We start from the raw sequence: 14477 nt of genomic DNA on the forward strand, positions 1-14477 counted from the left end.
TTGATTACAAAGCTCAAGAGAAGAAAATTGATTCCCCAGAACAAAATTAAACACCCACCTAGGCTCTAGGCTGGAAAGGCTTACAAGAACTTCAAGATTTAAATGCTGAAGGTAATCCTGAGAGAGGTATGGAAACATAAGTCATGGCTTCTGTGGTGCCCTCCCCACTCTACTCTATCCCCATTTTTCTAGGAATACCAAGCAAGAGTCAAGAACATCAAGAATTTTCCCATGATCTGCTAACAAACCAGCTGTGGGAAGAATCTGTTTAATAGGAGTAACAGTGGTGGATGTCTGAGGAACTCTCTGTACAGTCCTGCATCTCTGGGAAGAAAATAAATGATCATCCCCCAAGTGCCAGATGATCGCTTCTTTTCTTTAGACTCTGGCTCTTGGCGCTCAGGCCATTTTCCTGAAGCATATGGTGCTTTCTCAGAACAGCATGCTTAGAGAACTCCTCCCAAACAGTTCTTTGGTAAAATTGCTGGTCTAGGTTCTTTCTGCACAATGGTCATATTACCAATGCCACCCTCTTTCGCAGATTGTTTTAGTTAAAGTCAAAGCAAAGACTTTTTGAAACATAAAATCACTTACCAAAAAACTTGTAAAATATTTCAAAACCTAAATTTGCTTCCTCCTTAAAAATCTAACAATCCAAGATTAGGATTTACATACCTGGATTTACTGTCACATTCACGTATCCCTCTCCATGGGAATTCTGGCCATGTACAACTACTTTGAATTCATAGAGACCTGGTGTGAGCTGTAAAGAAAGGAAGGGACTTATTAGACAATCATGAAGCATAAACAACTTGAGGTACAGCAATCCCCAAACACAAAGCCTTGAGTCCTGGGTTTCAGCATATAATTTCTTATTTTGTATGAATTTTCTTTTTTCAAATAAACAAAAACCTATTTTCTTTCTTTCTAACCTCCCCGTTAACCACTGAAAAAGAAAAAGAAAAACAAAACAAATATGCACAGTAAAGCAAAACACATTCCTGCATTGGCCATGTCTTACAGCAATTATCAGCAAACTTTGGTGGCATTAGTCACAGAATGACAAAAAAAAAAAAGGAATGGCCAAGCATTGAACTGGAAATTCAATTCAGTAAACAATTATTAAGGGTACATATAGGACACTGTGCAAGAACTGGAGATAACAGAGATAAAAGAGGACTGACCTTGCCTTCTGTGAACTTATCTTAGTAGGAGGGAGAAGACAAAGACAATAACATAAGTACATAGGAGATGGTCTTTGACTTTATCTTTGTGAAAAAACAAAAAAGACATACATGCATTAGAGATAAGAAAAAATCATTTATTTATAGCTGAAGAAAGAAAAAGAACAGAAAGTTGGACCTACACTGGGTTTTGAAGCAAAGAAGGGATTTCAAGAGATCAAAATTTTAAGGGAGACCATGAAAAGCAAAGGGAGGACTATAAAAGATGACAGACAGGAAAAGGCAGAATTAGATCTTGGAACAGGAAGTAGTCTAGTAAAGGAAGGGGAAGCAAGTTTTTTAAAAGGATGGTGAGTTTAGTGCTAGACCATGAAGGTGATTTTCATTCCATAGGCAGTGAGGAAACTCCTGGAACATTTTGAGCAGGGAAATATTATCAAAATGCAAGAGAACAGAATCAGAGAAACCAGTTAGGAAACTATTGCATGAGTCCAGGCAAAAGACAGCCAACAGTCTAAACCAGAATAGGTTTAATAGGGGTAAAATGAAGGGAAGGGGGGGGTGTTAAATGAGATATTGAAGGGATAGAATCAAAAAAGACTGAAAGACTGACTGGATGAAGAAAGAAGGGGAGGGAAGGGTGAAAAATGACTTTGAAATTTTGTTTTAATGATAATTCTAATAGTAAATGAAATACCTCTGGGACAATATGACAGATTTCAATTTTTCTGGATGTCAATATTCCTATCAGGATAATAAGTAAAGCCTTCTATATTCTTCTAGCTAACAGAACTTATCAGTGAGGCTTAAATAATGATCTTTTCAAAAATAAAACACTAGAAAACACACTGAGAGGCATTAAGTAGAATACTGGGCTTAGAGTCAGAAAGACCTGAATTTTACTTTGGTCTCAGACATTTATTAGTTCGGTGATCCTGGACAAGTTATTTAACCCCTGTCTGCCTCAGTTTCCTTATCTGTAAAATGGGGGTGAATAACTAACACCTACCTTGCAGAGTTGTTGCAAGGATCAAATGACATAATGTTTATAAAATCATTAACACAGTATCCAGCACATCACAGGCACTAGAGAAATGCTTATTCCATTCCTTTCTCTTCCTTCCTTAGGCAAGTGTGTAATAACTACTAAATTCCCTTACAATAAGGAAGTGCTCATAGATATGTGGATCCTAAGGTCAACTGTCTTGTGAGGTCTAAAATCTTTATACTATTGCTACAAGCTGTTTAGCAACTATATTTATAGCTAATACCATTCTGCCAGAGAAGTTTTTCTCATCAAAAATGTCATAAACTAACAAATACTGGAAACCTGCCAATCAGGCCTCTAAAGGATTCATTTCTGAAGGGATGCTTAAGATCTGAGTGTAGGAATTCTTTCCTGACCCTTCTGTGTACAGAAAAGAAAAACCCTACTGGTATAATACACTTTAGGAAATAGATAAGCAACCTTTACTCATACCATATGTAGGAAGGAAATTCACCTTGGAGAGCTTGAGGACCTGTGAATGCTGTCCTTCCATTTCCCCACTGTAGTTTGTAGGATGAGTAATCAGCTTCCATTCGTAGGAGTAGATTTTGCCTAAAGAAGGGCCAGTTACAGAAATCATGAAAACATACACCTACACCCCCTAGAGTGAGGGCATCCACAATGCCTACCAATAATACTTATTTTTATACAAAACGGATCTGAATTTCAGACACAGCCTTTACTTTTATAATTCTTATCTGAAAGCTTCTAGACAGCATGGAATTCAGGTAATTTGCTTGAAGATAAGGAAGGATTCAACTGACCCTGCTCTTGTTATTACCTGCTGTTTTCTAGATCCCTCACAACTCAAGCCTAATACTCTCTCCTTCCAAATAAAAATTATAAATCTGTGGATGAATGTGCACATGCACGTGTATGTGTGTGTGTGTGTGTGTGTGTGTGTGTGTGTGTGTGTTAGTGGTGACTGCTGATTTTCACTGACAATATCTGCTCTAGAATCTCCTCCTCCCAACTAGCAGAAATGAATTCACTGGAAACAAAGGCCGTTTTCTTGAAAACTTCTTTTGCAACAAAGAACAGCAATGATTTCTAAATAACACGGTTCGGAAATAGCTTTGCATAGAGTGCTAACAATGCTCATCTCACTGAGGTCATCACACCCTGGTGAGTTAAAGAGTTGCTCAAATCCTGCTGAGCCAAATAACATCCTGCAGCAAGCAAGGACTGCAGGAGATGGCCCATTTAAAATAGGCACTATTTAAATTCATTAAAATCAGAGCACATATCACAAAAGTCCTACCTCTCTGATGTCATGGTTTCTAGTTCAGAATAAATCAGGGAGTATATTTTGTTGTCCCAATGGGGAAAATGCTCCTCACAATGCTTGGGAACAAACACCTTGACAAGCAAGCACAGCACCATGCAAAGAGTTCTGGCTCAGGAATTAGATGATCTGGGCTCAAATCTCAGCTCTGCTGCTTTTGAACTACATGACTTTAGGCAAGTCACTTCTCTTTGGGCCTTGGTTCCCTCATCTGTTAAATGATAAAGTTAGACTGGATGACTTCTGAAATCCTTTGTAGCTTAAATTTTATAATCCTACAATTCAAGTTAAGTGAGCTCCTTATGAAAAGACTCAGTTTAATGACCATTCTAGTTTTAAAAAAGAAAATATCACCTATGGCAAAAATATATTAAAAAGGGAAAAAACTCTAAGTGAGGACTATTCCCCTTCCTTTTTCATGAATATAATTAACATTCGGAAGGTTATTGCTCCCTTATTTGAATGAGTAAGAATTCAATTACAAAATATCCTATTTCTAAAGGCCTGTTCTCTTCTTACAAACAAAGTCTTTGTCCACACAATTCTTTGTTTCCTTTGACAAAAGTAGGTACAGGGTGGCCAGGTTTGTGCACTGTGATAGGATTATGGTACCTTAATAGCTAGGAGGGACCCTCAAGATCAGATGATCCAACCCTTTCATTTTAGAAATCAGAAGGTTGAAGCCCAAGAAATGTGGCAAGGCAGCCAATTATTATTATTATTATGGCCCCTCCCTGGGGTCTTGCTTTTTCTAGTCATGGACTAGGGGTGAGGAGATAGGAAATGTGTACAAATAGAGAATTAGCATCTAATGTAGTACCAATAGAGCATCTTTTCCAGATATAGTTAAGGGACGATCCTCTTCTCTTGTGTCCCTCCCACCTCTCCTATAGAAAACAAGTACAAATAGTGGAGAATCCGAGACCAGTAACAATCAATTAGGAGTCTACTGGGCAGAATACTGATTTGAGCAGTTTAATGAACTGGGGGAGAGGCGAAGGATAGAATGAAACCGTTTGAACACTAGTCAGTTCTGGTACAAGTCTATTAATTCAAAAATTTAGATCCAATTTAGCAAAGAAAGAGTCTAGACTAAGACCAAGAGATTCTCACATAGGGGTGGGGTAAAGTAGCTAAAATCCTACCCTTATCAATGTTTCAAATCTTTAAACATCAAGGGATTTCTTTCCAGCTATAATTCAAAACCACCACCAGAGGGAAGAGAAAAAACTCAATTTCTTGAGGAAGGTAGAATGAATTAATAAGAAATCTTAAGCTATGAGAGAAAAAATACATAGCACTAGATTTTCAAAAACTATTTTCTGTATAAACAAGATCTTTAAAATAAGGCATAGAACTAATAGTCAAATTATGAGTAACTGAAATGTATGTATCTAAAATGGAAACTTAAATGCAGGAGGGAAACTATAGTTATCAGATATTTTATGAAAATTACATGACTTCAATTGAAAGGATTCTTAAAAATGACATCACTCAATTCTCCCTTTTTATAGATGAAAAAATGGAGAATCAGAGAGGAAAAGTCACTTCCCCAATGTAAAAAAGCAAGAGAGTCAAAATTTGAACTCAGGTCTCCTGATCCCAGAGCCAAGCATATTTCATTCAATAGCTCTGTTCTTGAAAAATTATGTGTGTATAAATAAAATATTTAAAAAATTAAGAAAGCTTAGTACCTGAAAGGGCCATCTGGTCTAATATCTTGCTATCTAGGGCTATCCAGACTGTTTTAAGTTCTTGTAGGTACAGTTCATTACACATAATAGGGCAGGTTGTTTGGTCGGAAAGTTTTATGTTACAATGAGCCTAATCTGCCTCCCTATAATTTCCAGCCCTATGCCCTTGCTCTGTCCTCTGGAACTATGTACAGGAAAAGCCTCGTATCTCTTTCATTTGATAGCCCTAAAGATAGATATTTGGTGGTAACTATTATGTTCTTCTCACACAAGCTAAAACACACTTGGTTTCTTAACTGTTACTCATATGATAAAGAATAATACTTGAAGACATCTTTAGTAATACTAAAAACCATTCTCTGAATTATATTTTATAAGCAAAATTTTAGTTTATTTTTTTAAAGTTAGAGTTTCAGGAAATTAAGCTCTTCCATGAAAATACTGAGCCCCACCCTTGGAGTTCTCACCTTCTTGTGGTGCTGGGATGACATATGCATTTAACTGAACTTCATTCTTGGGCAGGGTCATCTCTACGCTCTCACCTGCAGAAACTATCAACTCCTTTATACCTGAGAAGAAAGCAAATACCATAGAATTAGCAATGGAGCTAATGCAGATAAATAGTATTTCTCTTTATTCTGTGGCCAAAGTCCAGAGTCTGTAAAGGAGAAGGCTATGTGACACCTTTCTTACTACCATTTAGTCTCTTTCTAACCCTGCCTGCATCCAGGTTTCTATCTTCATTATCAGAATTTTCTAACTGTCATGATGTCCTTCCTCTTCCACTCTGCCAATTAAACCTTCACTTATTTTTGAAGGCACAGCCATAATTAACTCCTCTACAAAGACGAAGCCTTTATCATTATTCCAGTCTACACTTTCCTTTGAACTTTCCTCTGAACTCTTATAGAAATAAGTCATAGGTCTCTATGGTTTTATATTCCTCTAGTTTTCTTATCTCCCCAATATCATAAGCACCTTGAAGTTTTCTTCCCATCCCTCCCCCACATAACTCCTAGGTACATGGGAGCAGTTTTTGCTCCTTTACTTGGCTGAGACTTAACACCAAACAAGTTTTGAGGAGTGATGACATTTTGTTTTCATGGTAAATACAAAGCATCTCATCTTACCTCCTATTTGCTTTGGGGAAAATAAAACACACTACTCTATATAGAAGTTTTAAGTCTTCTGAGTTTCAGGAGAGAGAAGAAAAGGTCATCAAAGTGGTTTCTGAGAGAACCCATCTTCTTCACTTAGAGGACAAAAAAACTTTACTTAATATCATGCAACCTTAGATTTTCACTAAGAACTTCTTTGGGGTCTGGGTTTGACTCACTGCCTTTTGAGGTTTACATTAAGAATTTCAGGTATTCTTCTTGAACACGAATATCATTTCAGTACTAACTGATTCTGGAAAAACCCTGAAAACAACTTCAGGTTACATCACTACCAAAAGGGAGAGAGAAAGGGTAAGAGAGAGAAAGAGGGAGAGACAGAGAGAGACAGAGACAGAGAAAAGAAGGAGAGGGAAAGAGGGAGGAGGAAGAAAAGGAGGAGGAAAAGGGAGAAGGGAGAAAAAGAAAAGAAACACACACATATATACACACTTCCATTTCATTGGCTCTGCTTTTCTCCCCTTTACGCTTATCCAGGGAAAAGATCAGTTCAGTTTTCTCTATTAACCATTTCCTCTTAACACTTAAGACCAGCACCCCTGAAGAATAAACCCAATGTTGTTAAGGCAACGATCTATGTATAAATCTCTCTTCCTGATGGTTGCTTTAAAAATAAAGATGCTGTCAAAACCATAGAGACAAACATCTGACCTACTACCAGCCTTTTAGATGGCAAGTGGGTGCATGTATCCAACACTCTCTTCCCACCAGGCTCCGTCTGCTTGGTTCCTCTGAACATTACTGAATTTTACAAGAACCTGGTGCTCTTAAGTAGCAGGATAATATGCACAGTGGAATCTGGCTCATAGAGAGTGAATCTCATAAATTTCCACGTGCTGCAAGCTTGCTGAGCAAAAGGAGCAGGAGGCGCAGGTTATATTTGCTGGAGAGATGCTGACAGAGCTGATGTTTCTCCAGTCTGCAGTATTCAGAAATCAAGCCTTATTCTCGTCATCTTTTTCAAAGCTCTAAAAAGAACAATGCTCAGATTTCTCAGTTTTCTCATTCTAGGGGGCAAAGAAGCCCTGTGGCCTGTCTCACCTGGGGTTGATGCCACAGTAGTTGGGAAAGAAGTAGGGGTAGTCTGATGAGTAGGGATGTTATCATGATGGGACTGAATTGGTGGTAAAGAGGTAGTGGTGTGATTAATTCCAATTCTTCCTGGCAAAGAACTAGGAGTAGGAATCGAGTCCTCTGAGATTTCAGGCTGTACAGATGTATTGGTCAGCAAACTGAGATTCTCTGTTTTCCCTGTAGCTGTCAGGCTCAGGGTTAAGGGACTGGAGGAGGTAACCAGATCAGGGGGTACCAGCAGGTTGGAAACTTTCTTGTGAACCTAAAAGAAACACAAAGATTTACCACATAAAAAAGTAAAAGCGATGTAGTTTTTGATTCTTAAAGCAACAGTTCAGATTTTCGTACTGTAGTACTATAAAAGCTTGTTTGTAAGAAGTATGCTTTACATCAGGAACATGTATTTCCAATTCCAAAGCAAAAAAGGAAGATTTTTTATTTTGATGTTTGTGGGTAATGGGGAGAGGACTACTAGGTCAAGATATGGTAAATCAAGGTGAGATAAGGTGGCCCAAGGAATTGGGGGTGGGGAGAAGGCATTTGTTTATGCAGAATTTTCTTGGAGTTACAGAGAAAATTCATAAAAACAAACCAATGTAATAAAAAAAAGTCCAGATGTTATCATGGGTGAGTAAGGTTTCTTGATATTAATTCTATCCAGAACAGTCTAACAGAATTTGGAAATTAGGGGTTTGGGCTAAATTCTCAACAACCCCTCCCCCAATTGAGAAACAAAGCCAGCTCTATCTAGCAATATGACTGCCATAATCCAAGATGACAAAAATAATTTCCTTCTTTTCATTGCAAAAATTCCTCCACTACTACCTATTTCCATTTCTAGTGAGAGTCTGAAGGAAACACACAGGATATTTCGACTAGTTTTATCTGTGCTGTCCATGTGGGGGACATATTTGCTGAAACACATGCTACTCTGGAAAAATCTGTTTTATATTTAAAATGATTCACAAAAGAATTCAACATCCAATTCACTTTGACTTAAGATTCAATTGTATTAAAATAAAACAAAAACTTACCACTTTCTAATCAAAATCAAAACAGTAGAAAAGACAACAATTGTCTTCCTACACCCTGCCTCCAGCCTAAGGCATGTTACTGACACTGAGCCCACGCAGTGGCAAAGGCAGCAGGGTTTGGACAAAAACCCGAGATGACCCAGTTCTCCATGAGAATCAGTAACTGAGAAACACAGCAGGGTGTGCTTAACGTTGGTGGATGATGCGCTCTCTCTGCTCAATGTCTCCCTGGAGAGATGCACTTGATGGAAGGGTAGGGAAGTCATAACATGGCTTTCATGCTTGCTCTTATTAATTAATGTGTAGTTAATGTTAAGGTCTTTTTTGCAGATACCACTCCATCTTTCTCTGCTACCCAATGTGAGGATGCCACATCTAAGTGAATACAAACCAATATAGGTCTATCCTGCTGTTCTAAGGCCTATCTTCCATATAACCCAACAGATAAACATTCTGACTCATTTCACTAAGTATGCAAACCCCAGGTAAACAGATTAAGAACAAACTTCTTAGATTACCCAAGAATGAAAAGAAGGAAAGCTAAAGGGAAAGCAGGAAAGAAGTACTGGGTTTAAGGAAGAATAAAAAAGGCAGTTGAGGAAATAGCTGGATTAGTAAGAGTTTTTGGTGATAAAATGAGCACTCCTATATAATTAAGATATGAATAGGGGGGAAAAGTGATCCAAAGCTAATTAATAAAGGTGAAGAACCAAGCAAAACTGACCTAAAGAGATTAAAAATTTACATGGAAAGAATAGAAAAAAAAAAAAAGAAAAAAGAATGAAAACAAACTATTTTTTTGCCTGAGATCTTCAAGAGCTGGATATTCTTCCCATTCAACACACCATTTTTGTCAAGGTTTAAGAGGAGAATTTTTCAAATATAACATGATAGACTATTTTTGAAGGTTGGTCCTTGATCAGTCTATACTTGGTAACAAACATGAGCTTGGTAAAGTATCATTAATTTTTTCAGCTGCCAATTTCAGAGAAAGTTGAGAAAAAGAAAAAAAAGAGGGACAGAAACAGAGAAAGAGAAAGAAAGAAAGAGAGAAAGAAAGCGAGAGGGAGAATGTGTATGAGCGGGTGCAGGTGTCCTAGTTTTTGTGAGGAGTCAAGAACTGAAAATTTATTCTTTAATGGAAAGGATAGCAGAGAGATATTTGATTGCCCTAGTTCAATTATTTTTTTCACTTATTTGTCTTATAAGCAGCCACTGGCTTCAAAGAGAATGGAAATGATGTACCTTTAAAATGAAGAGGCAGCAGTGATCATGGGAAATGAGAGAAAAGTACCAGATTTCTTCAAAGCCAAACTTTATATGAAGAAGATTTTTACTTTGGACCTTCATTTCCTGAGCTCAAGAACAGCTATTCATCTTTTGCACAAAAGGTGATTATTTTTGCAGCAATCACCCAAGAGCTAAGTTACTTGTATTTGTACAAGATACCAGTTCCTAATCTGTACTACTTTATTGTCTACTTGCCAAAATTCTGGAAGAGTAAGTGAGGGAAGACTCAAAACTTAAGGAAGGTATATGGCTTTAAAATAAGAGCCGGAGCTACAAATGGAGAAGAGAAAAATAAAAAAAGCTCTACAGATATTCTTTCCATTTCTAGAATTACAGAATGCTCACCAAATCTGGTTTTTGGTATAGGAGAGATAACAAAACTCAACTGTTTTTGAAGTTATGTGTATGTATGTATGTATGTATATATATATATATATATATATATATATAAAATTAAAATGAAAGTTACAAATTTTAAAAGAGATACTTTCATTCAAAGGATTGAAAACAAACTCTGTCTATGCAGCACCTTTGTTATTCTGCCGATATTGCACAGATAAATAATGAAGATTTGTATTAACTTTTTTCTGCACTAGATACAGAGAACTATAAAAATTGGCTCCATTTACTAGCTGGCTATCACTAATTAGCACTGCATAGTCTTTTCCTTTCCTTTTTACATTAAATGTGGATTTGACCTCCAATACTCTCTTCTCAAAAGAAGTTATTCTTGAGATAACATTCTCAAGTGTTAGCCATTCTGCAAGCAACCTGTGACCTGATATATTAAACCTAATGCTTCATCTGCAAACTTTCAATAATAGCTCTAAGCATTTTCTTAATATTTGCTTTGGGGGTAAGAGGTTTGCTCTTTTCCTAGGCTCTACAAAATGCTAAATGAAAGCTGAGTAGAGGAAGAAGAGGAATAAACCAAGACAAACCACAGCAAAATACAAGACAAAGTAATCAAAGGAGAATGAGTCACTCTTTTAAAGCATATAACTGGGAAGAACAAATATTGAGAAGCAGATTAATCTCCACTGGTAGCATTTTCCTTTGCATACAGCCCTCAGTGGGTATTCATGGCAGAAAACATTTGGCTAGGATCCATATCCTGTTCCCCAGCCCTGCAGATCATGTCTCAATCTGCAGTATCAGGCGTGGCTTATTCAGATTGGAATAGAAGTTACCTCATCGAGAATGTAAATACATAAGAGATAGGGAAGAGGGGGTTGCTGAGGGAGAGAAAGAAACTGCAGCAACAGCAAGTGTTTTCAATCTGGCAGAAAACATTGCAGAAGCATAGATGGAGACTACCACCCACATCCTAGCACCTACCTGTGGCCAAAAAACAACTAGGGCTGAATAATTAGCAGGATTTTTTTTTTTGGGGGGGAGAAGGGGGTTGTTTTGTTTTTTTTATTTTTTCACACACACAATAGCTTTGGGATGATAAGAACTGTCTTTCCTTTTAGAAATCAAAATTATATAAGAGATTAAATATCTTGGAAGGGGAAAGAAAAGAGGGAGGAATACAGAGGGGAATATAGATATAAAAACAAAATAAATCAATAAAATTTATTTGATTAAAAAGTGGTTCTCTTAGGTAAAATAACCCTTTTGGGAAGCAATAGTCATGAAAAACTGGTTAGCTTTAGACACTATATAATTCCTTGATATAAGAATACTGTTCTCTACTACCAGCAACAGACATGTAATATGCATATCAGGGGTCAGACAACATTTCATGGATATTCCTGGTTTCTTCCTCAAAAGGTATTAATCTTTCTCTCTCCTTGTTCTTACCTCCGCAGAGCTGGGATTTGGACTCCCTGGATCCCTGGAGTTGTTTATTTCAGAATGCAGCGTACTATCTGCTGAGGAGATGTTATCTTGGCCTGGAAGGATGTGTGATTCAGTCTCAAGAGTCTCTGGAATTTTCTGATTCTTCTGGTTGGTTTGATTTGACCCCCTCTCACTAGTGAATTCAGTAACTGTTTCTATAAGTGACCTATTGCCAAAATCACTGGAAAGGTCTCTCTGCTGAGGTTTCTTTTTGGAACTCAGCTGGCCCCTAGGAGAGGATGATTTCTCTAAAAGTGGCCCATAACTGGATGATCTCCGGGTCCTTTGTAGTGTTCTGCTCCACCCTAGGCCTAGAAGATGCACTGTATCTGCTTCAGGTAGGAAATTCAAATTTTCTGCAGTTTGTACTTTATGTAAATACACCAACAGGGAGTGAGAAGTGTCTGTCCTGGAGACCTGGCAGCTTTGGGGATCACTGCAGTTCACCTTCATGCACAGATTTTCCAACCACCAAAAGACATGGCAATTATGATCCTGGCAGCAGGCAGCCCAACATGATTGTAGAGAATGAGCTCCCTCCAGAAGTTTGAGGTGATTTTCTCCCCAAGACCGCAAGCTGACCCCAAGTTGAGTGTTCCCCAGATGGCACCTACTCCCACTGGCATCTGAAAACAAAGAACAAACACATTTTGAAATAATATAAAAACAGAAACTACTGTTCAGTAGAGAGCTGTGAACATTAACAATCTTTAAGTCTATTTTGAAGACTAATTTTTTAAGAGGGTAAACGAGCTGTCTAGGGCATAGAGAAGAAGAATGGGAAAGGGGATGTTTTAGTTCTAAAGAAATTATTTGAAGTCTTTCTACCCATTCACTGAGAGTTCCCCTTTTCCTCATTAGGCCATTCTATATATTTTTGATGAATCATGAAAAATCTTAACGAGGCATAATAAGGACCTATATTTGACTAGTACTTATATAAGCTGCAAAAAGATCAGTGAGCTAAGTAAACATATGCTGATAGTGACAGCATAAAACATTATTTTAAATAGTAGTTCTGGCTCTTTGTCCCCTCAACTTTTCCACAGTTTTTCTAATCTGTCATTTGAATTGCTGTAGTGATCATATTTCTTGCTATCTCAATGAGTGTAGGAGGGACTGGAAGGAGGGAGAGAATTTGGAATTCAAAATTTTGAAAGGCTGAGCACCAAAAATAAATAAATAAATTAGTAAAAGAAAATATTTGTAAAATCATCACTGTGAACAAGTACATAAAAGAATTCAACATGTCTCTGACATGTCAGGAGAAGGATTCTGCTAAAATGACTTGCCTGATCAGAGACTAAGACATGGGAGTTAAGCACTGGAAAGGTAATGTGGCATAATGGATAGAGCGGCCTTCATATACCAGCAATGTGACCCTTGCAGCTTAAAAGCTGTCGCGACCCTATGTAGTTCTCTTAAGATAATAAGGTGTCTCAAAGGAAGAGGAAGTTTCTCCCAAGAAGATTTCTACCAACAGGTAAGTTACAAAGCCCATCAAAACCAAACCAAACTATCCTAATGTTTTACAATTAACTCATATGTTTGGGTCTCAAGCTCTTGGCTTATTCTTAGACTGCTGAATTGACAAGTACCAATTTTCTGAAGAGATACCTGATTCTTTCTGCTGTGGGAAATGCACATTCAATTCACATTTCTTGATAAAGATAAACTACCAGTTGGGACCAGCTTCACTGAGGAAAGCAAGGATTCCACAAACATCATTTGATGCAATTTCTCAATTTCTATTGAAAAATTATTAAAAGGAAAATTTTCTTATTCTGAACTTAAACACCTCCCAAAAAAGAGATTTTCTATACATACCAAAGAACACAGAGGATTGTCTATGATCTGTGAATCTACACTTGTTTTTTAAATTATATAACAAATATCAATACTATATAACAAATTCCATGGTACTTTGAAAACTATCCTGTCTGCACTGTCTTCTGAACTTCCTTCTATTTTCTTTTATGTATTTTTAAATGTAACAATGGCCCTTTTGGAGGTGGAGGGAAGAAAAGGGAGAAATCACTATTATCAAACTTCACTTCCAATTAAAAACTGAAGGAAAAAACCCCAACGACTTAATAACAAGCAGTCCAAAAAAAAAAAAAAATCCAAAAAACAAAACTAATCCATGTAGTGCTCGTGCTCAAATATGTATATCTTTGCATTTTGTGTCTATCACTTCTCTTATGAAATGGGTACTATATTTCAACATAGGTTTTCAGGAGATTCTGCATTGTAGAGTTCTCAAGCCTTTATAATATTGGTATTCTTATATAAATTGTACTGGTTCTTCTCACTTTGCTCTGCATCTATCTCCTCAGTATTCTCTGAAACTTGACTCTATATCAAATTCTTAGGGCACTAATATATTACCCTGTCAAATCTATATACCACGATCCAGTCAGCCATTTCCCAAGTGTCTCAGAGGCATTCTTAGATTCTATTTCTTTGTTTCCCATCTCCCTTTTTTAGTTCCCCCCCTTGAGGAGTAGCAGGTTTGTTTTGCTTGTAACCATTCCCATTCTGGTATTATCCTTCCTTGTAAACCCTACCTTTACCCTGCTGAGCTGGATATAATTCTACACCAAATAATTCACATGTGTGTTTATGTTTATGTGTTTTCAACATTTCTGTCTTTTTCAGGTAAAAGTAAGATTCATTTTTATCTGTCCACCCAATAACAAAAACACCAAGTTACATACTCTTCCTCTTTTCTAAGCTAATATACTCCTTTCCTCTAAAAGAACTCTTAGAGCAGAACCAAGTTATCTGCAGGATCCCTGTTTTTCTTTTTTAACTTCTTCAATCCCCTTTGAGGACATTAAGGTCCAGA

General features: G+C 37.2%; 1 protein-coding gene across 4 annotated transcripts in view; it reads right to left on the reverse strand.

The window, feature by feature from the left end:
• The window catches only part of KIAA0319L (KIAA0319 like), a 92235-nt gene that overhangs the window by 42492 nt on the left and 35266 nt on the right, over positions 1-14477 (reverse strand). For all 4 annotated transcript variants that reach the window (XM_051987660.1, XM_051987661.1, XM_051987658.1 and 1 more), the window contains exons 3-7: positions 11591-12255; positions 7428-7722; positions 5679-5780; positions 2687-2784; positions 676-763 (exon numbers count right to left, since the gene is read on the reverse strand). In XM_051987660.1, the coding sequence (XP_051843620.1) occupies positions 676-763; positions 2687-2784; positions 5679-5780; positions 7428-7722; positions 11591-12255 (1248 nt within the window). The remainder of the gene's footprint in view (positions 1-675; positions 764-2686; positions 2785-5678; positions 5781-7427; positions 7723-11590; positions 12256-14477) is intronic.

This window comes from Antechinus flavipes, chromosome 3 (assembly GCF_016432865.1).
Source record: "Antechinus flavipes isolate AdamAnt ecotype Samford, QLD, Australia chromosome 3, AdamAnt_v2, whole genome shotgun sequence".
In the NCBI taxonomy this organism is placed as follows: Eukaryota; Metazoa; Chordata; class Mammalia; order Dasyuromorphia; family Dasyuridae; genus Antechinus; species Antechinus flavipes.